At 40.5% G+C, this 24,835-nt stretch overlaps 1 protein-coding gene and 1 long non-coding RNA gene across 3 annotated transcripts; one reads left to right on the top strand and one right to left on the bottom strand.

The window, feature by feature from the left end:
- The first annotated feature begins 1,054 nt into the window (after positions 1 to 1,054).
- LOC117449013 (uncharacterized) lies at positions 1,055 to 7,625 on the top strand. Its single transcript, XR_004552436.2, has 4 exons — positions 1,055 to 1,139; positions 1,552 to 5,374; positions 6,702 to 6,818; positions 6,920 to 7,625. It is a non-coding gene; the product is annotated as an uncharacterized lncRNA (long non-coding RNA).
- A 740-nt stretch (positions 7,626 to 8,365) lies between these two features.
- On the bottom strand, positions 8,366 to 21,489 carry plekhn1 (pleckstrin homology domain containing, family N member 1). Of its 2 annotated transcripts, none has more exons than XM_034087578.2 (16): positions 21,325 to 21,489; positions 19,523 to 19,613; positions 19,164 to 19,325; positions 18,150 to 18,230; positions 17,545 to 17,635; positions 15,587 to 15,720; positions 14,892 to 15,038; positions 13,628 to 13,708; positions 13,448 to 13,523; positions 13,030 to 13,175; positions 12,632 to 12,784; positions 11,759 to 12,001; positions 11,082 to 11,237; positions 10,384 to 10,632; positions 10,099 to 10,159; positions 8,366 to 9,213 (listed from the first exon to the last, which is right to left on the bottom strand). In XM_034087578.2, the coding sequence occupies exons 1-16, from the start codon at positions 21,396 to 21,398 to the stop codon at positions 9,029 to 9,031; spliced, it is 2,130 nt and encodes a 709-aa protein (XP_033943469.1). In that variant the 5' UTR covers positions 21,399 to 21,489; the 3' UTR covers positions 8,366 to 9,028. The 2 variants fall into 2 exon arrangements, with proteins under 2 accessions (XP_033943469.1, XP_033943470.1); XM_034087579.2 differs by having other exon boundaries at positions 10,384 to 10,629.
- Between the last annotated feature and the right edge of the window lie 3,346 nt (positions 21,490 to 24,835).

The following is a 24,835-nucleotide window of genomic DNA, read 5'->3' as shown; positions in this document are numbered from 1 at the left end:
TGATTATAAACCTTTGCTGCAGGGCACCTGGGCCACAATCTATTAATTAACAGCTACTGAACATTAACAGTTCCAGATTTGGGTTCTTATTCTAGTGATCGACAATTTTGTCAATGACATACTAACATTTACAGTTTAAAGTCGACTATGAGTTTACTTAAAAGTTTACTAACAGGTTCCAAAATCTAGAATTTCTGAAAAGAAAACTATTAAAAAAAGAAAACTTCTATACAAGCCATCACTTATTATACAGAAAAGTCCATTCGCAGTTGAAGTGTACAGACTGTAAGTTTACACATCACACATCAAAACTCTGTATGATGTCACAGAGTTATGTTGGTGCATACGCGTGTTAAACATGTCTGACATTTAAGTTGAGCACAGAGGACCTTTCCCCTTCAGCAGAAGAATGTGAAAACAGCCTTCTAGTTTCAAACCCATTCATCATTCTGCACTGACGGTCGAATATCAAAGTGAAGTCAGAATTAGAAAAATACATTTTTGACTGAAAGGGGACTTTAAAAATGAATGAACCCCTCAATTACAACATGTTAATCCATAATCAACATTTTAGATAGTAGAATACATTTTCGCAAATTAAGATGTATATCCGCATTTAGGTTAAGGGGAATCACATGAGCCTCACACGATGCAGCTCCGGTCACATCCCTCCATCGTTCTGGTCTCTTGCAGCGTCTGGAAATATTCAGATCCAGTGTCACACCATGACTTCAGGTATCGACTGACTGACACACTTCATATCAGCCCCATACTTGAAGAGGGCCTGACTGTTATTAGAGCCCGCAGATACAGAGTTAATAAAAAAACACATTCTGCAAATAAGTATAACCTAGATCAGTAATATATCAGATTTATGTACCAATGAAACAATAACAACATCTGATATACCGTTTATCCAGTTAAGCAGTTTTATAGTGGAGAGTCTATTTAAAGTTCTGAAATGTTATACCTCTGTTGGAGAGATGGTTGATGTAAGAACGTTGTGAGTATTACGTGATCAGAAGCGTCACTCTATATTTATCAAATCATGGGACTCACTCGAGGACATGCATCATGGTGCTACTAAGACCGACTTCGTAGACCTTCGCCTCTGCAGGGTCACAACTGAAGCACGACAGGTAGGAAACCTGCATGGATTTACAAGTACATATGCAGACAGCTAGAAATACAGAGATAATAAATACTTCCTGTTGCAATACTTAGATTTTTTATTTTATTAACTTTTGATAGTTTAATCTTACTGACTAGTTGTTAATTGCTGCTCTGAAGAGAGTCTGATTTTATTAGATAAGATCAGATTAAATCATATTCGATCATAACTAAAAAGTTACCCTTGAGTGGTATCTTAAATTGTGCAGTAAAATTGTGTATAATTAAAATTGGCTTTTTTTCGTTATCTTGTGACAGTATTTGATATTCATCAAGTATTTTTAATTTTATGTTTCAAAAATTACCTGAAAGAACAAAACATTTACTTTTATCAGTGATAACTTTTTAAATATAGTGCTTCTGTTTTGATTTTTTTTCCAGGTTATATTCTACCCTCTAAGTCAAAATGGAGGACATTGAATACAGTGTGGACATCTCTGACCGTGACTGGAAATGCTTTTTTGCTGAGTGCGAAGAGTGTAGCATACTTCCTCCTTCATTAGGTGTGGACGACTCAGGGATGAGTGACATTGATGATACAGGGTCCATTCTTGATAAGAGAGTTCAGAAAGTCGACCTAACAGCAAGCTTTTCAGAGGCTGACCGCCCCATCGATGGCCAACCAGACTGTGAGGGCTCTCCTGTGGAGCACTACCTCAGTAACCACACCATCGGTGGAATGGAGAGCGTGCTGTCGGGAAGTGAGGAGGACATACACCTGCAGTCTGTCAATATATTCTTTGAAAGGCTGAAAAGTCTTACAGAGGCAGAAAGGCTTATAGAGCCAAACCAAGAGCGAGATGGAAAAAAACAGGAGGCAATACAGGAGGAGGAGCGGAGTAGTGACGGGCAACAAGCCAGCAGCAGATTCTTGCCAAAACACATCCTCCAGTTAAGTTCTCTTCCTGCCAGCGGTGAAACAGCAGTTGGCAAAGAGACCACAAGTCCTGTCAACACCATTGGCAAAATAAACACAATGAAAAAAGACGTGCCTGGTCCGAACCTGTCCCCTAAACCTGCAGCCAGTATCGTAGTGCTCAAGACTAAGACATCAGCTTACCCCAAAACAGGTTCCTTCATCAGAGAGGAAGCCTGCACAGAAGCCATAATCACCGAAGCAACACGGCTGAATCAGTCTCAAGACACACTGGAGGGGGTTTTATGCTCAGAAACAACACCTCACTCTGACAAAGTGATAAAGGCGGAAATGTGCACACTTCTGGATGATGTGAAGCAGGACGATTTGTTGATGAGTAAATTAAGTCTCAGTAAAGAGTGTAGCACTGATCCTTCAAACAATCAAGAAATAGTGACACCAGTTAAACCGAATGTAAACCCAGAAGTTCTACAGTCAGACGCAACAACAGCGAGCCAAGAATTGTCTCCATCTGCTTCTTTCAAAAGAAAGAGACGGAGGAAGAGACGACTTAATGTTGAGCCAGCTGATATTGGGCATAAATATGAGATGCAGGAGTTAGTGAAGCCGAGTGACTCAGAGGAGGAACAGGTCGCGTGGAGAGAAATAACTAGTTTCTGTTTATCTGAAAATACTAATTTATCTTATTTAAACCAACCACAAAGAAGTGTTTTATCCTCTTTAACTCCACTTTCAGCCACCAGAAATCTCCCAGTGAAGATTTCTCCTAAGGATATCAAAGTAAATTATTTTCCATCATTTGACAGTCAATATCAATATTCAAAAGAAAGCATTGTCAGAAAAGGAAAGTTTAAAGCAACAAGTTTGGCTGAAAATAATGTACCTAATAATAGGTCAATAGACCCCCTGAGTCAAACTGTAGACACCGTATTGTTACCATCAAACAACAGTGGTAATGTGGCAACAAATGTACAGCCATGTAGCAAATTACATGCAGAAGATTCAACTGTGTTGCCAGATTCAATTACTAACACTGTAATTGGTATATCAACCTTGGCAATAGAAACAGCAAACTGTGAAAGACATGATATTCAAGCAAGGAGTATCAGGCAGTCTAATGAAATAAATAATTATATTTTTAATGAAAATAAACCAAATCTAGGATCCTGTACAGCAGAGGTCAAATCAATAAGCATTTTACCAAGTGCAGAGTCAAATAATCCCGCGGTGGAAGTCAGCCAAAATGACAAACTATCCGCTGCTAAGTCGGTCCTGGCTTTAGAGGCTGGACATTCTGGCAGAGACAACTACACACTGTGTCAAAGAGAGGTTGAGCCCCAACAACAGCTGGAAATTGACTGTGACATAGACCAATATAGATCTACACTGGAAAATACTCACTTTCCACTGTCTGCAAGCAGTGTTGATGCACGCACCACAAAATGTAAGAAATTAGAAACTAGAGGCTGCCCCTTGTTGGAGATTTCCAGTCAAGTGGGCTGTGCTAAATCATCCTTAGATACCAGAAATGAGCCTGATAATCACGATCAGGCTGAAAGTCCCTCCAGTTCAGATATAAATATTATAGCACAGCAAACAGAATATCCCCGGTTGCTCCACACATTATCCAAATGTGATGGTTTGTCAGAGAAAAACACAAGTGACCGAACTGAATTAGGAGCATCACAATCTGCTGAAATTAATTCAACCAAACCATCCATGTCGAAAGACTTACTAATAAGTCATTTAGATACTACACCAGCATCATCCTGCTGCACTCTTGACACAGAATCTGTCATGTCACTCTCACATGAAAATATCACAGACATTTCAGGAAGTTCTTGTTTATCTGTCAATCAAAATGACCCTGAAGATCAAGGTATAAACACATCACTAATACTATCCAAACATGAGGAAGGAGATGGCACATCTGATTCCAAAGACCAGTATGTATCACATGACTCGATAGGTTCAAAATGTGATTTAATGGACACAACAGAAGACGTCATCACAGTATCTGATGCAAAATGTGAACTTCAAAAGGCATCAAAACATTCAGTATTCGCTATGTCTTCTTTTTGGAGTGAGATGGAGAAGCTGACAATAAATGATATTCTTGGTTTACGAATGATCAGAAATGGTGTTCCACGCAGCCCACTCCCACCTCTCAAGGAAAGTGAAGAGACGGACATGTCTGCTATGACAGATTCAGGCATTTTTACTCAGCCTGAAGAGTCCAAGGCTGAACAAACCAATAAAGACATATCCAGTGATCCTAACCCTGCAGAATCAAGTTCTGTTATAGGGGAAGATTCTTCATCTTCAAGTGATGTTATGTGGGAGAGTCTAGAGGCTGATATCTACCCTGAAAATATGATGTTGACATCTACTGGTGACACTACTCAACCGGTCTTCCCTGCAGGTTCTCACACATGCCTAAGACAAATGTCAAAAAATGTAAGCGTTGACAATCTACATGCCCTTAATTATGAGTCGTTCTGCTACAAAAGGAAAGGCCCAACTTTACAAACGGTAGACGAAGGAGAATTCCAACAAGAAGAGCATCACAGTGTTGGACACATGCCTAAGCAAGACAACAACTTGGACTCTTTATCTTCATTTCCAACAGACAGCTACAAAATGTCTCTCTCAAATATATTTCAGTATGTCTTTGGTGGAAAGCCATCAATTCCCAGCCAATCAGCCTCAGATAACATCCCCACCTCCTACAGTGAAGGAAATTCTGTCCCTGAAACTTATGATCATTTCTTCTCAGAGTTTGATACAGAAAGCTTCTTCTACCCTCTCATCACCAAAGACGAGCTGGTTCCTATATTTCCTACTCTCACTCAGGTACTAGAGACCTGCAGTTCCCAGAGGCCTATGAGCACTTCTTTGCATCTTCTTCTTCTGATGATTCTTCTGGGGAATCTGATGGAGAAGATAGCTGCAGTCCTGTGAGGGTGGTGAGCAGATTCAGCCGTACAACGAGCGCCTCTCATATTTCTACAGACATATATGAACATTTCTTCACTGATGGAGATCTCAGACAGAATTTCTTTTGGAATACCACTTTGTCCTTTAGGAATATGAGTTTGACTAAATGCACGGTTCACAAGGAAACTCTCTCAAACCCTCTATCTAGTGTACCTGTGAGTCAAAGTGGCAGATCCATTGGAAGGATAGTTCATCCCATAAATGCTTTGGGAAATCAAGACATCATGTTGGCTGATCCACTTATCCACCACCTGGACAACAGGATCTACACACAACTAAGGCATCAGCCTTTCAGTTTTGAGGACTTACAGACGGCTGTTTCAAATCCAAGTAAGTCAATCTGTGATCAAACTTTCTCCTTTCAAAAGATCTCAGATTTGCTATCACGCTTAAATTGATTTAAAGGGGAGCTGCACTTATTATACACATCAAAATCTGTTTACAGGCTAATGCATATGTGAATAAAAAGTTGTGTAATGGCTTTCAAATAAAGAATTGCAGTTAAAGACTATAGGTTTGAACATTAAAAAATCTGGGGGTGTGGAGAAAGAAAGAAGTAATCTTACAACAGCTCTGTCGCCTACTTAACATCTCTGCTTTTTGCTCGCTGGTGGCTATCTGTAGTTGCATTGTGGGTAATGTAGGCGAAATGTAGGGTTTTGATGATGAAGAGAATGTGTGTAATCAACACGACACGAGGCAGTATTAAATTACTAAAGTTTGCACAATACAGTCCTACAGTGTAAGCAAACAAATGTAAAAATAAATTACTGGTCAACGGGTGATGTTTATTGTTGCCATGGAAATTTTTTATTTTTTAAGTTCAAATTTCTAGGCTTAAAAGTAGTGTATATCAATCTGAAGACTGGTTTACCACTATTGACCAGTTTCACTGACACAAACCAAGCTTACAGAGATATCTTTGAATTTGAATCATATATAAACATACACATTTAATAACTAATGTATTTACCTCTATTAGTTAAGCTCTTTTTGCTTTTAGCACACATGGACAGTTGTAATGTAGTACATGTCATCCTCTAAGTCAGCTGTTAGAGTCGGGGCATCATATCTCTAACCTCAGCTGTCAGAGGACAAGGACGAGACTGCAGGCACGTAACAGTGAAAACTAAGAGGATTGTGTTGTGCGTGATAACTTGACTTCACTTAATGAGTGTCTTCCCTAAGCTCTCAGTAAAGAGCTCTCGATTTGATTGGCTGCAAAGGAAAAACAAAGTACCTCGACTTGAGGTGTCTATATGTAAACCCCTCTTCTTGAACTTCCACTGAGCTGTAATTAAGATAATAACCTACACGCTACTAATATACCACATCATGTTCAGTAGCTGCCTGTGAGAATGTTCTTTAAGGCCACTAGAATCATATTATAAAATATCAGTAACAATAATTAGCGTTGTATGTTAGCATTAAAGTAATCTGTGCAGGGGCTAGGATTTGACTGAGTCACAGTGTGACAGAACAGGAAATCCCTTCCTATTATCGAGGGCTGGTGCTCAGCTGTTGCAGTGTCAGTGACAAGTATAATACCCTTGACCTTTTTACTGGACTGCTCTGTGACTGGTTATTTTAAATGTATGTGACACAATTAATATTTTAAAATGTTTTCCATGATAGGCTACTTTCACTTTCTTCTTAGGGTTGGATGCCTCCCTCCTGCCTCTAAGACAGTCCGACATGTGTCTGGTTTGTATTGCATTTGCTTCGTGGGTGCTAAAGACGGCAAACCCACAAGTTGGAGACACATGGAAGGCTGGTATGTCTGATTATATATAGCATTACATAAATTGTTTTCCTTTGGACTCAAAGTCTCATGATTAAGCTGATTTCTCACTTTTCATATGTAATCTCACACAGTTCTGCTGGCAAATGTAAGTGCTCTGACAGCCATCAGATACCTGCGTAAATACGTCAAGATGGAGGCTGCAACAAGTGAGAAGAAATTGAAGTACACTGCCGTCTGATTCTTGATGTGGTTGTGTTGTTAAATGTTTGCATTACATATTTGCACTATAATTGGTTCTTGTTAAGTTGACCCTACCATTGAATGTATATGGGAAAGGGTTTTATTTAAATAATGTGTCTGTTATTTTGACCTTTAACGTCTGAAAGCATTCATAGTAAATATGGAAAGACCAAAGGCAAGACCAGATGTGTATTTATCAGAAAGAAAGCTCTAGATATGTGTAAATAAGGTTTCAGTATGTGCATACTGAAGAGAGATTAAAGGTAAATTCACTGCGCAGAGTTAGGATGTTAGATGGACATGTGATAAAATGATTAACTTAAGGCATTTGAAGCGTTTAGGATGGTTTGTTTTTATCCCGTTCCATTATTTTAGCTGGTTGATTTTTTTTCAAAACTACTGTGTAAAATATTACATAAACGAAATAAACATTTATTTTACAAATTAAAATGGTGACTATCTATCAGAATGATTTCCAAAATGGGAATTAATCAAAACATACTAATAAACGTAACATATTCCGTTATGTAATTCATGAAGGACATTTTGTGTTCATGTTGATTGTATTTTTTTGGATGGCTGTACAACATTTTCTGATAAAGACTGTTCTGCAAGATGTTGATGAATGTGAGTTTACTATAGTAAATACTATTGTCGTAGCGTGCAATCTCTTATTTTTTACAATAATACTCAGACCTGAAGTTGAGACTTTGAAACACTAGAGGGCAACGTAAACTCAAGTACGAACTTGAACTAATACAGCTGAAAAGCTAGTTGCCATTCTATAAATTCATTTTATCCCACAAATATTAGAACAAGATATTAATTATCATAATGTGTGTTAATAATGTCTTTATTTAACTTTTTTGATCAGTTTTCACTTGAGATACTGTCCTCTCCAGGATTCATAAATATCTTTCTCCAGCAGATAGCAAAGTTGAGCAATAAAATATAATTTGAAAATGCAGCAGAGCACAACCTATGGAGCTGTATTCTGACAGAAAAAAACACCAAATTGATTAGATTTTTTATGCAATCTTGAAAATAGTTAATGTCATTACCATGCGGGATCTACAGTGTTTGTTTTATGTCCAACTTAAACTCTTGACAAGTATTTGATGCACCTCCTCTATTTATATACTACAATTTAAACATTAGATAATGTATTTCTGGAAGTATTGGAAAACGAGTTGTGAACACATTTGATTTGTGCATTAACATATCATCACCTGTATGTTGTGATACATATTAATATCATGTCATTTGATACCTGACAGTATAAAAATATGCATTGTTGTAGCACGTTTAGGAGTTTCATTAGAATAAGAAAAAACAGAAATGTTTTCCAGTTTTATTTTCAAATATAAATAAACACCTCACACAAAAATAAAACAAGGAAGCCACACAGGTATCAACACAGTACAGTAGTAGTGGTGGTAATATCAGCACATAATAAGGCACTCCTTTAAGCCACACATGTTTTCCTTGATAATGTAGCATAATAAAATAATAAATATACAACATTTACAAAAATGTACATCGTTTACTATAAAAAGCCCTGGTGGAATACTTTTTATAGATTTAAATACAAACTAAATAAAAAAAGTACAATAAGTAAACTGTACACGTTAGAAAATACTTTAAAAATAAAAAAAGGACTGCATAAAGTTGAAACATGTTGTGCAGTTATGCAAGATATACAAAATTAACAAAAACCGTTTTTACACGTGTGTCCTTTTTCTTGGATGCTACATATCAAACATACAGTTGAAGTCTGTCTATCACTTTCGTTTTGTGTTAAGCTTGTTCCTGTTCATTCCTGCACTTTTGTTACTCCGCCTGACTACTCAGCCTCTAATAATGCAGTTCATGGGATTTGTTGGTTCATACTGTATGCAGCAGGAGCAACACTGGCTGTGTTAGTTGGCTTTTTATTATCCCTCTGATAGAGATCTGTTGTTTGCACACGTCCAGACGAGTGCCGGGCTATTGTTTTTGTTTTATGACCATCTCTGCTGGGTTGCCATGGCACCAATACCTCTGGCCCCAAAGTCTAATCCTGCCCACTGTGTCGAAATTCCAGACGCTGGCTGAATCATACCAGTATTACAGTCGTACTCCCAAATGTTGTCATAGTCCATTTCCTGGTCATCTGGTTCTGTGGGTTCAAGGTACGAGTGATGATCTATAAGAGCGAGAGAAGATTCACAGACTTTTAGTTTCAAACAATGCAAGACAAACCTCGCCCCAATGAAATAAACATGGATACATTCCCAACATATGTATGGCGTGATTGGCAAAATATAATCTCACTGTAAAACTAGTAGTGTAACATGCCACACATGTCACTACCTTCATTTGTTATGAATATTCTCTTTCTAATGGCGCAGAAACATGCAACTATAAGATTTAATTGGGTCCTTGCACATGTTAGAATAAATCAAAGTCACCTTCAATAGCCAGGTAAGTTTTAGTAGTTTGTTCTATTTTATATGAGTCTTTAGATACGCTCGTAACCCTACACAGTTGTGTGCCGTGCATAACAGTGCAGGAGCAAACCCTGTCTGTCAAACAGTGCTCTCTTATACTTGGCTTTCCCCCACATGGGACATCTGCACAATGGCATTTGGAGCTGCTCTAAGCACCGTTTCATTGGCACATTTCCTGCATTTCCAATTTAGCAGCCTTTGGCCTTCTGTCTACCTGCTGACAGCCCCAAGAGTTCAATCAGTCCGAAGTGCATACATACAGTGTTTGATTTAAGGTGTAAAGGAGTGTGAGCTATGCCCTGTGTCCTTGTTGCTATTTTGAAAGGTGGCTGCTAGTGATGGTATTCATAATGCAGAGTTGTGAAGACATATGGATGCAGTGTTATAGCTGCCCATTGTTTTTCAATAGAAATCAAAATTTAGTTTAGACGTGTCAAGAAAAGAAAGCACTGCCTTTTTTCTTCTTCTGACAAGATGGATGATTTTTCTGTCATAACTTATAATCATACTTGAACTCTGCACACTAAAAATAAACAGAGGAATTATTGTCAGTTTTATGATTGCATGCCTTCAGTTCTTACCTGGTGAGTAACCACAAGGCATCTGGGAGGTGTTTCTTGCAGAGCTTGACGGGAAGTGAATCTATGAAAAGATGTGAAAGCAATAGAAAGTTACTTCCTGTGATCATGTATAACAAACATTCTCACATTCCGAATAATATCTGTTTCATCTGTGGCACCTGTTCAAATATTATCTGCAGATCAAGTATATACACACGCTGCTACCATACAGTGCGTTGCTGTTGCACTATGTGCCAAAGCATTCCAGAAACCAGAGTGTTCTGGGAGTTTCTATGTGTTTCTCACCTGCTCTTCTTGAACTTGGCTGGGCACAGGCAGCAGCTTTAGCCTTGACACGGCCTCTGCTCTCTGCTCGGCTTGGCTTTGAGGAGTCTCCATCTCCAGGCTCAGAGCCTGTCCCTGGGAATTGGTCAGGATCAGGCTTCTCCTGCCGCGCCTGCCCATGGGAGGGGTCTGGAGCTGGAAGGAGGAGGGTAGCAGCTGGGGGCCCTGCTGATGTTGATGGTGCTGAATTGGCTCTTGCCAGCTCTTCTGCTGAAGAACAGAATAAGATGTGTCAGAGTATGAAGCTATAAGTAGAGCTGCAAGTATAATTTGATTAGTTGAGGTAATTTGTCATGCAAAAAATTGCTTTTTCAACCAATCCAAATTAAGAACCTTATAATGATAATAATGACCAACGATAATATGATGATGAACAATCACGATCATTTCTCCATGTAGTAAAATGGACCTTGGAAAAGGGTAAAGCTGCTATGATACATTTTGGTCAACATATTTCTTATTTATTTAACAAATTGGAATTACATTTAGTAGTGTATGAGCCCTCGCACATTTTTCAGATCTTTTCTTTACCACTTTTCTGCATCAACAGCAATGTTGTTAACTGAAAGTGTGCGTTTGAGGTTGGACACTGCTTTATCTTGTACAGGCTGTGCAGGTGTAAATGGAGTCTATGGATCCAGTATCATTGACCCACTTACCACTGGTCTGGCCTTATCCAGGGAGTAGATTTCGGGGCTGCAGGGCTCATCGTACAGGGGTGACAAGGGCTGTCGGGGGGCGCACATGTCCGAGTGGCGCTGGGGGGTGTTTAGTGAGACGTTCAAGGATGTCTGAGGGGTGCTCCAGCTGTTGGACTGATCACAAAAGATTCAACGTTTTAAACACCAAGCGATAAGATGAAAATAAATGTTCCCTCTGTCTCTATCTGTCTCTCTCTCACGTAGTTCAAAGAAGGCCATCACATAAGCCACAGTGTATGATCATATTACCAAATACAGGTTTTGGACCCATGCCATGTCATGATCTGCAGCAGTGCTGGTGTGACAGCAATCTGTTGTCTCACAAATCAAATTCAGCTGTCACGGCTGTGTATAAAAACTGAACTCCCAACTGCCATAAGAATATGTGGATACAATTTTCCTCTGATTGGTGGCTTAAGTTTTTCATAGACCTTTTATCACTGGTACCATGAAGAAGATTTATCTGTCAACCTCAATCTGCTGAAATGCTTCCATTACTCTGTTTGTTAACACCATTTACATGACCTTTCTAAGCCTACTGGTTGTGCCTATTTTAGTTACTGTTCACATGACATGTAAAATAAGTCAGCACTCTCAATGGGAATATTAGCAAGTTAGACGCCAGACTGAATTACCTTTACAAGTGGAGCTTTCTCCAGCCGCTGAGGGCTGGCACGATGCAGAGCAGAGTAGGGTGTGCTGTAGACCTGAGATCGCACTGCGCTCTCCGCAGGCTGGAGGTGGGAGCTGCGCTGCGGGGAGGAGTAGCGCAGTGACGAAGGTCGTAGGTCGCGCTCAAGCCTGGTGTGGGAAGACACGCTGTTGTTCCTGCTGCCTAGACGGGCAGTCTCAGTTGAGGAAGGACGACTTGAGCTGTACTGTAAGGACAGACAAAAACACCCAAGGCAAATGTCAGACCAAAGTTTTGTCTTTTAGCTTTTGAACTATTTATTCTGTCTTCACCAATAGATATTTTCATTATGTTTTGTTTCTTTGTAAACAGGTCTCCACTACATTAAATTAATTTGGGAGGTTGGTAGTTCAGGTCAGGAGCTGTAAAAAACATGTCTTCTGGGCACTGCGCCCTCTACACTTAATGCTAATTGGATTTGGAGTCAGCCTGCATAGCCACTGTCCTGGGGGAGTTGGTGATAAGTCCTGATAATGCACAGTGCTTCAGTACTGTAGAGACTGAAGTTTGCAAGAAAACTTTTTATGTTGTTTTAGTAAAACAAATCTGACTTTGTTTTGAATGTTTTTACTGGACGGCCGGAGGATCATCTCCTAAGCATTTGAAACGTGAGCAGTTTGGTCTCCAGACCTGGCTTAATAATTAACTTTGTGAAAGAAAACAGTTGCTGCTCAGCTCCACCGTTTTTCCACAGTTTTTCCACAGTTTTTTTTTTTAGCAATGAACAACTAATTCCTACCACATTTATATCTGTGCCAATATTGGTGTGTTTGCTTAGGTTATTAGTTAAAGGATACTTGAATTACAGCTGACTTACACAGAGGGGTTCGGTGTATCCTGGGGAGAGAGGGTTGTCTTCATGAATGGGTAACTGAAGGTTGTGGGACCCAAATCCACTACCAGACTGGCTAAACTTAAGAGACTCAGAGCGTCCATGGCTGTTTCCACTCCACCTCTCAAACTGTGGAGCCTATGAATTAAAGGGGAGAAGAATATTGTTTAAATATTTGACTAAGGAACAATGAGCAAAGCTGTCAAACTTTTTTACTTTCTCAGACTTCTATTGGACTGTTGACTGAGTAGCAGCAGTAGTTGTAAATCCTAAACATAGTCATGGTGAATGTTAATTTACAAAAGAGGCATGGCTACATTCAATGTCTTTATCACTTTTCGTCATACTCCAGTATTGTAAAAAGGAAGGAGGGCGGGCTTCACCTCTCTGTGCGTCGGGGTGTAGATGATGTCATACACAGGTGGTGGAGGGCTGAGAACGGGCACGTCAGCACTTTTGAAATGCTGGATCCAGTCGCAGAACTCAGCCCTATCCAGACACGACACCACTATGGGGTTGATCAGCTTCCCTGGGAAGAGAGGGGGGGGGGGGGGGACAAAGCCTGTCATTCGGTCTGTCGCTCACTGGAATGTGCCATAGTCAGATTGTCATTCACTGGGGATAAAACCAACTCATTCATGGCGGGTTACACTCTGTGACGCTAGCAGATTCAGTGAAAAGGCCACATAGCTTGAAACATGCATAAGAATGTACACATTTAAATCCATTTAACATGGCTTTTTAAATGCCACTGTGCTAACGAAACTGAAGTAGAGCAGCACAATGATTCACTGAATTTACCTTCAATCATAAAGGTGTTGGGCTTGACGTCTTGGCAGGGTGTGGTCACAGAAATCATGTTCAGTTCAAGTTTCCCCTGTAATCATAATGACTCTTTAACACAAGTCTTTGCAAACACTTGACATACTGTATGCATACAGATCAGGACATGATTAGGTTGTACAGAAAGGTCAATGTTACCTTATAGAAGAGCGCATCATTCTCCTCTGATAGGATGATCAGCGTCGCTGGATACATAACCAGCAGTCTGTCACTCTGTTCCTGCAGACACAAGATTATAGCTGCTAATAAGATTTATGTAGTTGGGTTTCATTGCAGAAAAGGAACAGTGCTTTTCTTATGCTTGAGTAGAATACTATTGTCATTTGTATGTTATGACCATTAAACCATGTTTTGCTTACTTTTTATCATTAAATTACACTTTATGGACAATAAAATAACAACCATGCATCTTAACATTTATAAAGCAACACAAGAGATTATTTCCATGTGGATAAATCCATTTTTCATCTATGTACAAGGTGAGCTTTTTTTTTAAATCACTTAGAGAAAAAATGTAATTTATCTCTGGAATATTTGCATGTGCATTATAAAAGAAGAATGACACTGAATACTTTTTTCATTAGGTAAGAAAATAAGTCCTGATAACTGAAGATGAAGATACGACTATGAATAAACTGTGACACATTGTGCAAACATAAAATTGTGCCCTTTAAATATACTTTTGAGAGGCACAGTTTAAATCCCAGTAAGATCTTCAGTGGAACCAGTTAGCGGTATATTTAAAGGTGCGGCAGACTTAGAGTTTATGTTTCCTCTCCCTCTCAGAGGGTGTGTCGGGACAGACAGCTGACATTCCAGCTGTGAGGTGAGTCGAGTCACTGCGTGAGCTGGACCAATGTCTCTCACACACCCAGGCCCTAAATCTCACACACTTCAATCAGGCTGCCGCTATTTCCCACAGTGAATTAATTACAGATATTCATGCAAGCCATGTCATGACAAGTGTTTTTATTGGCTGCTATGTGAAGCTGTATCAGCATTATTTATTTGTGATTTGGTTAACAAGGAGTCATATGTTTTTCCAAAGTTAGTTGCAGGTGTCTGACACTGTCTTACACATTGACGGGAAAATAAAGATAATATTGTTGCACCAAAGGAGCCATTTGCTAAAAATATGGGTTCCACCCTTTCCTTTCATTGTGTTGAGGTAATATGTGTTGCACAATTTAAAAACTATGAGTCACCTGGATTTAGAGTGGATGTTATCCTGCTTTTTACATCATGTGAAAAATTCCCAGACATGAAAACCTGTATCTATGACGAGTTACAGTCTGCTGTACTGTACATTTCCATAAATGGGAGGGAAACAACCAAGATGATGTGTTTCACTTCCTTTTGATCGGTGACAGTGATTCACTGATAAGCAGCAGCAATGTCTTACCTGGCAGGGCAGGTGCTGTAGTTGCACTTTGGTGACATGGATGATGGTTCCCAAGCTGTCCCGCTGGGAGCCCTCCCACTCATAGATTGGTTCTCTGTTTATGGAGTTCCTCAGCTCCTCTCTGCCTTTAGTCTCATTCTGATTCAGCTGTAGTAGTTGAAAAGGAGACAATCATAAACAAAGTAAATATGAATAGTGCTTTACCCTTTAGCAAATGTAAAAGTGTTGATTTAGATATTTTTCTCAGAATGTCACTCGTTTGTTTATTATTAAGGCTCCTAAGCTAAGGCTTATAATGGATCATCAGTTCAGCTGTTTTCTTCTGTCGTGACAGATCTAGGTTCATGCCTTTCATCAGCCATTTCCCACCTGTGGGTGTGGAGTCAGCACGTTAGCCTTTTGTAGATTTGATGTAAGCAGTGATGCGGTCAATGCCACTCCCTATTACCTTGGCATCAGGGAGAGCCAGCAGTGACCTAATTGACTCATCTCATCTATACAACCACACACGCATTGTGTATACCAGAAGTGGTTAAAGACTAGACTAATTATTTCCAGGCTAATCCAAGTGCTTGTTAGATTTTTTTTTTTAATGGGATGTTATTATTGAAGCCCAGGAGCCAGTTTTGTATGCACCCTGAAGATATAACAAAGTCTATTTGCGGGCAATGTGGTATTAGTGTTGCTGAACTTACTCTCACTCTGGTGTAGTTTTCGGGTGCAATTGCAGTTCCCCCATTGGCTTCAATGTTTTCTTTGAGCAGGCCAAACCATAGGTCCATTTCTTCTTGGTTGGCACAATAGACGATGATGGGGTTAAGGCCGACACCTGCAGGGTGCAAAGTCACAAGTTAAAAATGGGAATACATCCCCAAGTCTTTTTTTCTGAGCCTTTCTTAGAAAGATTTCAACTATGGTGGTAAATCATTAATGGCATACACAATCTTCTTTTCTGACTGTCTAGAACACGGTGTGCAATAAGTACAATAAATGTTAGCACATGTTCAAGACGGTAAACCACATTTAAGACCTCATGTGGATGGTTCCCCCTGACATGCTTGTTAGGAATTTAAAAATTGTAGCAGACTCTCCAACCCCCCCTGCCCATAAACTGCTTACCAAAAATGAGCAGGACCTGGGATGAAAAGCTGGAATTCTTCTCTATCTATCAGTCCGCCACATACCAGAGATAACCATCAGAGATAGCCTATTTCATTCTAACCCCATGGCTTTGTACTGTAATTGTTGGGAACCATAGTCGACTGACTGCTCCTTAATAAGCAACCACTCTGGATTTACCACTCTGGACTTATCTGTTGACTTTCGTTTCCCATCCTAGTTTTACTTAATGTTAGACCTTGACCATGTTACTCCCGTAAAAGTTATGTTTCTCCACATTTCAAGCCAGTGGACTGAAAGCACATAATGAGACTGTCTTATTCAAACAGTCAGTTTACTGAGGCCATTAACTTGTTCAAAGTAATTAAGTATCATTATCTAACAGCTACATTAACCATCTGAAGGTTTCCGGGAATTCTTACCATCTCTCTCATGCTGTGTTTGCTTTGTCACCGTCTAACTCACCAACAGCGCATACACTCAAGCTGATTCATATTCTCAGTTCCTTGAGAGGAAGGCGCAGGAGGAAATCTCTACATGAGACCCTATACTTGACTCAGGATTTCGTCATGCTTCCTCTATGTTTCCTGTCAATGATGCCCCCATAAAGTAAATAAAGGTTCACCCTGAGCTATTAAAACAACGGTAATGCCACAAAAAAACAAGCTTAATCCGGGAAGTTGCAAAGTCAAATTATATGTCAAAGCAACACCAACGTGTTAATAAAAGATTCAGATTTCAGACTCTCTTTATGACTGGGCTTGACTTTTCTCCCAATGTTACGTCAATCCGAGACTTTCATTTTTTCCCAGGAAAGACCAAAGCCCTCTAATCACTACAACATCTTATTTCTAGTTATGAAAATAAGTCAAGTTTAAGATTGTTTTCATTCATCCAGAGGTCCAAAGCTAAGTAGCATTTCCCACTAGACTTTAACCTGAACATTTGTTTTCAAAATGCGCCATAGATTATATAAAGTGACTGACAAGGCTAAGAGTGGTTGCCTGGCTTTTTTGCGCGACAGCTGGGCTGACTGGAGTGCACCTGTTGTCTAACAAGCATTATAGCCTTTAATGCGGGTTTGTCCCCCTGACCAAGGGTGAAGGGGGCCCAGCTCTAGTTAGTCTTGGGGTTGAGTGGAGGTGAAGAACCTTTGAATCACTGGAATGTGACAACATAGGAAATGCTGCAGTTGAAAATATCCTGTGATTGTGTTGGGAGAATGTTTACTTTGATCTTTAACTGATCAAGTGACAAACAAAGACTACCAGCAGGACTAAAACTAATGACAGATTATAAACTTTAGATTTAGATAATATGAGCAAAATAACCAGAACCCTTTCTACAAATCTTGTTCCTTCTCCGTTTTTTTTTTTAGAAGTTTGAAGCTCCTGTTGGATTAACTGGTTCTAGTCTGTAAACTGAGTGATTGATTAGCTTAATTCAAAACTACCAATACAACTCAAAACTGATGATTACAACATTCTAGGGCTCTGTGCCAACACCCACTTGTGTCTTCTCTAGCCAAACGTACCGTTTATTTGAAAGGCGAATTCCTGGGGTTGGCTGTGGTTGCAGTTCTGTTGCAGGTTGCAGATGTTGAGTTCTTTCAATGGAAGAGTTCCCTGCACACAAAACAACAAAAAGCTTGACCACGCTTCTTTGGACAACAAAAACATTTTCTCATTCCATACCAAAAGCAGTGTCTGCAACATTTCCCTTGCTCTTGTTGAGCAAACTATTCAGCTCTAAATTGTAACTATCAAATTAAGTCTGCATCGTAAATCGATGATGTATTTATGTCTGCCTGACATTTGCCGTCTTTAATATTCTGACTAATACTGAATACAGGTGCTGCTTAGTTGTCTTTTTTTTACATGGAGTTGGTTTCTCCACAGACAAAGTAAAATGATGAGTAATGGCTGCTCATGCTTTATGACACAGGTGAAGAATCATCATCATGTTTACCAACGCAAAGCTGGTTGGCAGGGTAGGCATGTCAAAGTGAGTATGACCTAACATCAAACTGCCCTAGAGGGATATTAAAACTATACAAATAACCCCTGATTTAGAGGTGAGCTCATACCCTGAAACCATGGATTAAAAATGTTTTATATAATATTACTTAAAAAAACTCACCTGGTATGTCAGTCCAGTTGTGTTGTTGGAGACAAAATGGAGATGCGTCTGAAAGAGATCCAGGTAGCAGTCATGTACATCCTGCAGAAAACGAGAGTTATTATTTAAGAACTGTTAATAAAAAGTTTGAGTTACAGTTGCATGTAAATTCTGATATAGTTAGTCCTGTCTCAGAATTAGTTTAGCAAGAAAATAATTACTTTATTTTTTGACATGTGTGTACAGTACAGCAGGTGATTTCACAGATTGGCCAACATTTATTTAGAAAATATATTCATAATATGTGCTGATAAAAATGTATTATTCTTTGAAACCCTGACAGGGATTATGTATGCTTATCATGTATTTATTTCTAGAACAGTTTGGTCTTGTATCATCTACTAATCAAAACAATCCCTTTGTTTCTTTAGTGATTCATGTATGGCTTCATTTGTAATTACTTAGTAATACATATTTCCTTCCTGTGTGATAGTGTTTTCTGTTATAACACAATGTGTTCTTTGCTGCCATGACGGTATTCCTTCAATAAATCTTTACTTTTTAGTTTTTGACAGAGTTGTTGTGTCAGCTCTGACAAATAGCAGTTCCCACGGATCTGAGCCGGCACGTCCTCTATCAGTCTCTGGGATCTGAGGAACTCTCTCTACCCTGAGGTTTTCTTTTGGAGTTGTTTCACAACTGTAGCAGAGGCGAGCATGTCCAAACATAGGTTGCGGTTAGCTTTGTTGAGAATGAATTGGATTATTCACCAGCCACCACGTCAATACCAGCAGTGATTTTTGTGTTTGGTAGCTGCAGAGTAACATCCTGTTCCTCTCCACCTGTTTTTTTCGTTTGTTATTTTTGTTGTTGACACCCTAATATGACTTGCATGATGTGTAATTGTGGGCTTGGCAATTGTTTTAAGACCTCATTAACCGCAATCTGGATTGTGCAGCATTAGTTTAGTTATCTTTATAGTTGCTTTCCGGATATTTCAACATACTCATTAAAAAGTACTTTTGCACCACTCACCTGGCAGTGAAGGAAACGGAAACGAACTTTGGAGCTGTGAATCATTCGTCCGTAATTCTTCACATTGATGCTGCTCTTCTTCCAGCCACTGGCTGGGTCGTAGGGGAACGGAGGATCCCATTTTATGTTGTCTATCTTCTGCAGATCTTTATAGTGCATTTCCTGCAACCAGTCATTATGTTAGTGTTTAGACATGACATGAGTAAACCAGTTAGACCTGCTGTTACATTTAATTTACACATAGTACTAAAAATCTAATTGCAAACAGGTTGCAGTTTATAGGAGAGCTATTTTGTTGGGAAGCAAACTATTGAGTTTCATGCCGTCACCATCTCCTAGATATTGATTGAAGTTCTTACCTTTCTGGGGGTGACAGTGCACAGGATATTAATGATGCTGTTGGACTTTTCCTGTCCCTCTTGGGGATGTTTCTTGCGAAACAGGCGGCTGCTGCAAGAGAGATAGGAAAACCAAGTTTTACCACTCAATCCCAAATGTTTACCATCTATTCTGTTTGCTGTTCAGTTAATTACCCAACGCAGTTTGAACAAGGAATATTTCCTGTTTCTGGGAGTTTACTGTCATCTGCTGTTGTCAGATGGAGAGTTGACCTGAATACAACAGTCCTTGCTCTACTGTGTTGCATTTTAAATTCAGTCAGGGACTTATTTCTCGGTGTTTCCCCTTTTTCCTATTCATTAAGTCGCACACTGAATCTACACTCCCTGACAGATCTCACGGCAGATTGATGACTGTAAATCGTGATTTGTGTCTCATGTCATCTAAACAGAGCCCCTTTCTTGGTCCTCACTTCATCAATGCCAGCCATTTAAATGATAAAAACAATCATGTCTTGTGTTTCTGATAGTGAGGATATGCATAGGAAAATCAGCATTCAATGCCCTTCTTTGTTTAACATGACCCTCATCTGTTACCATTAGTGTCACATATTTATGAGGAAGCTCCCTCACGGCAATGATAAGGCTTTTACAAGCTCTGCCTGTAGTTGATCTGCTTATCTGCACATATAGTATGTCCGGGGTCCGCAACAACGCAGCCTTTTGTTTGCATGGTGGGAATCAAGGTCTGTCTAATCAGGAAGTCCAGCATTAGTAATTGATTTGTGTTTAGTGAGTGATGCTTTCCTCCAGAAGACCATGTGAAGAACTCATTTATGTACAGGGAAAAAAGGAAAACCACTCTGATGCAGTTGCAAAGTGAAAGAGGAATGTAGATAATAGACAGGTAGCGTATTTGCACACCCAACATTCTCCAAGTCACTGCAGTGGCATTCAACCAATTCTCACTCCTTCTCTGAGGGGAATACCTAAGCCTGGCCTGACAGACCAACACACAGAGTTAGTAGGGTACACAGGAAACGGGAACACTGAACGCATTGTCCACACTGAACCATTGACCCAATTTGGAAGGTGTATCAGTGTTCAAGTATGACGAGCAGTTGGGTTTCTGAAACCAAACTGTTTTTAAAGGGCGTCTGTTTTTATTTGAAAATGTAGAGGTAAATGGCACGTTTGACAAAACCAGACCCTGAATCATCACACAGCACAGAGAGCAAGAGTAAGGAAGAGACTAATTAGAGTCAGATGTGTTGGTCCAGCATTGTGGGTTAGTGTGAGGGTAACATGCCCAGGCATATAATCCTTGAGGATGAAAGAAAACAAGACAGAAGACCAAGAATAACCCATTAATGTTAGTCAGCTCCTGTATTTGTTTTCTAAAGATAGATTACTACAAGCTATTACCTTCCATATCAGGTGTCATACAACCAAATATGATCAGCTATTAACTATAATTGCTAACATGTGATCCTAATAATGAATGGGGTCAAGTCCTGATTTCGGAGGGAAACCAGATTCACTGACAGCTGGCAAAGAGGAGGCAAATGGTAACTGGATCATTGACACCGTTGGCCAGAAGGGCACCACTCAGGCACGACTGAGGGACTATCCTGTGTTACCACATGATCCTGACCCTGGCCTCACAAACTTCACAACCTCTGTTTAACCCCACCGGTTAAATCGCAGAGAAATACCAAGAATTCCTTCCAGCTGAAACACAGTCTAAAATAACAGCCGAGGACACAAGTCACTCAATGAGTTCAGTACAGTAAGAACACCTGGAGAAGCTGGATTGTTCTTACCTGTTTCTGCGTATGAAACTCTTGCTGGAATATCTTAAATTGTTTTGGGGGACACATGACATGCTGCTCCCCATGCTGCCGTGCTCTGTTGGGCTTTGTGCCGCTTTGAAGGCAAACTGTACTCCTTCTGTGATGGATGAATGTAATCCAAGAGTGCAATGCTCACCCTGCTGCAGTTAGATAGTACTGAGGGAGAAGTGGGCAGGGTGAGGGTTGTATAGGCAGACCGGTGAGAGTGTCTGCGTAAGAGGGGTGGAGTTTGGGGCTGTGTTACAGCCTGTGTGTGTGTGTGTGTGTGTGTGTGTGTGTGTGTGTGTGTGTGTGTGTGTGTGTGTGTGTGTGTGTGTGTGTGTGTGTGTGTGTGTGTGTGTGTGTGTGTGTGTGTGTGTGTGTGTGTGTGTGTGTGTGTGTGTGTGTGTGTGTGTGTGTGTGTGTGTGTGTGTGTGTGTGTGTGTGTGTGTGTGTGTGTGTGTGTGTGTGTGTGTGTGTGTGTGTGTGTGTGTGTGTGTGTGTGTGTGTGTGTGTGGGGAATAACCAGTGGGACTCACACCTTCTGTGAGTTGCCTCTGTCTGTTAAATCAATCCCAACAACAAAGACAGGGGGGTTTGAGTTGAAGTGTGCCGTTTCACACCTTCAGGAGCCAAATGGAGCTCATTGTTGGGTCACTACTGCAATGAGTGGTCACTAAACACACTGGATGGTGTGTGTCAATCAAAATGTAAGGTGGGAGCTTCCACTGGCATGCCCAGACATGAAAAGGGCCTGCATACTTAAGTAGTCTATTTATTGTTGTCCAAAATACTTTAAACACGTCAGTGAAATTAAACTAAAATATAGTGTTGAACTATGGTTGGTTCCCTTGTTTTTGTTCTTATAATTAAAAAGAAAAAACCCTGTAGATGTTAAAAATAGACAAACCATCACTAATATCTTGGCTGAGGATGTGAATGTATCAGGTATCACATTGTTTTCAAACTTTGTGCATACAAAAATGTTTATGGTTCTTTCTCTACTTTATGAAATATTTTCCTTTAGTCTGTAGTCCTTTTTATCGTTTTTTTCTGATGTGGGAAGGCAAGATAGTTTAAACAGGATTGTTGTGTATTCAAAGGCTCTAATTTTCACAAGGCGAGAGGTGTAGGCAAACATATCCTGTTTGCATAAACCTCTTGCCTTGAGTTGGTTGATTCCAAAATGAGAAATCCACCACCTAAGAAATGAATATCACTCAAACAAACAAGCCTAAAATCAACTTTTGCTGCTTTTTCACAGTAAAATCAGCTTTTATTCCTCTTTATTTACATTTCATTCTTAAGTAACATACAGTGTAATGCAACACAAAATCAATTAACAGACAATATTGTATAAAGTTGATTGGGAAGTGAATGGAATCAAATGAGATGTTGGACCTTTTGGGATTGATGTTATTATTTAAAGGTTTTGGGTTGCAAAACTCATGACTCACTAGTCATTTTCCATGGACAGAGTCAATTGGTCTTATCAATCAGACAGCAGTCAAACACTCATGATCGTCTTGTGTTTGCTTATTAGATCATTGTCTGTGGTGAGCTGCTGTAGTCATAAAACGAAACGTGTGCGTCTTGCTGTCAGGTATCGCCAACCTGTTCAGCAGGATTGTTAAACGGATGCACCTGAGGCAGCAACAGTCATCAGCTTGTTAAATCCAACTGAAGAGCAGTCGTTTTTACCTTTCAGTCTTCCTGATACTGTATTATTGTTTTCTAAATGCCTGTTTGATGGGCCATAGAGCTCAAGTAATTTAATCAATGAAGATTACTGATTGAACTGCATGTGATTGAACTCAAAATAAAACATCTTGTTAAGTGAAAGGTAATGCCTTAGAATGCGTAGAATCATTGTTAAAACAGGTTAGATTGACTACCTGTCTTTGATCTTTCCTTAGTACTGCGTTAATGTCTGCCTCTCACATGATTTGCAGTGTAGTTTTACTGAGTACATTAGTAAGCAATGTGTGAAACACTTGACCTGGAGCAAGTAGGGATATGAAAGATTGAATGCGTGGCCAACAAAAACACATTGTGACATTTCAAAGCTGCCCGAAGATATCGTAACTTGTCTTATTCTTTAATCTTAAGAACCACTTTCATTTGTCAGATTTATTCAACTATAATATGTTCATGTATTAATTTGGCTGTACGTTTTTAAGAAGCATTCCCTTAACAACAGCAAATAATTAATAGCTTTCGCCCTTAGGCTGTATTAAGGAAGACAGCAAAGTATTGGTCCATCCATCTTCTCCCGCTTATCCGTGGTTGGGTCGCAGGGGTAGCAGTTCCAGCAGAGAGCCCCAAACTTTCTTTTCCCTGGCGACATCAACCAGCTCTGACTGGGGGATCCCAAGGCGCTCCCAGGCCAGAGAAGAGATATAATCCCTCCACCTGGTCCTAGGTCTACCTACTTGGTCTCTTCCCAGCTGGACGTGCCTGGAACACCTCCCTAGGGAGGCGCCCAGGTGGCATCCTAACTAGGTGCCCGAACCACCTCAACTGGCTCCTTTCGACGCGAAGGAGGAGCGGCTCAACTCCGAGTCCCTCCCTGATGACCGAACTTCTCACCTTATCCCTAAGGGAGACACCAGCCACCCTGCGGAGAAAACCCATCTCGGCCGCTTGTATCCGCGATCTCGTTCTTTCGGTCATGACCCATCCTTCATGACCATAGGTGAGGGTAGGAACGAAAATGGCCCGGTAGACAGAGAGCTTTGCCTTCTGACTCAGCTCCCTTTTCGTCACAACGGTGCGGTAAAGCGACTGCAGTACCGCTCCCGCTGCTCCGATTCTCCGGCCCATCTCACGCTCCATTGTTCCCTCACTCGAGAACAAGACCCCGAGATACTTGAATTCCTTCACTTGGGGTAAGGACTCATTCCCTACTTGGAGTAGACAGTCCATCGGTTTCCTGCTGAGAACCATAGCCTCAGATTTGGAGGTGCTGATCCTCATCCCAGCCGCTTCACACTTGGTTGCGAACCGATCCAGTGAGTGCTGAAGGTCGCAGACCGATGAAGCCATCAGAACCACATCATCTGCAAAAAACAGTGGTGCAATCCTTAGTCCACCGAACTGCAGACCCCCTCCCCCATGACTGCGCCTCGAAATCCGATCCATGTATATTACAAACAGGATTGGTGACAAAGCGCAGCCCTGGCGGAGGCCAACCCTCACCTGAAATGAGTCCGACTTACTGCCGAGGACCCGGACACAGCTCTCGCTTTGGGAGTACAGAGATTGGATGGCCCTGAGTAGAGACCCCCTCACCCCATACTCCCGCAGCACCTCCCACAGTAACTCCCTGGGAACTCGGTCATATGCCTTCTCCAAGTCTACAAAACACATGTAGACCGGATAAGCGTACTCCCAGGTCCCCTCCAGGATCCTTGCGAGACTAAAAATCGTATCCGTCGTCCCACGAACAGGACGGAATCCGCATTGTTCCTCCTCAATCTGAGGTTCGACAATCGGCCTGACC

The sequence above is a fragment of the Pseudochaenichthys georgianus genome, chromosome 7 (genome assembly GCF_902827115.2).
Source record: "Pseudochaenichthys georgianus chromosome 7, fPseGeo1.2, whole genome shotgun sequence".
Lineage (NCBI taxonomy): Eukaryota > Metazoa > Chordata > Actinopteri > Perciformes > Channichthyidae > Pseudochaenichthys > Pseudochaenichthys georgianus.
The sequence above is the reverse complement of the archived record's forward strand: the minus strand, read 5'-3'. Positions and strand labels throughout refer to the sequence as shown.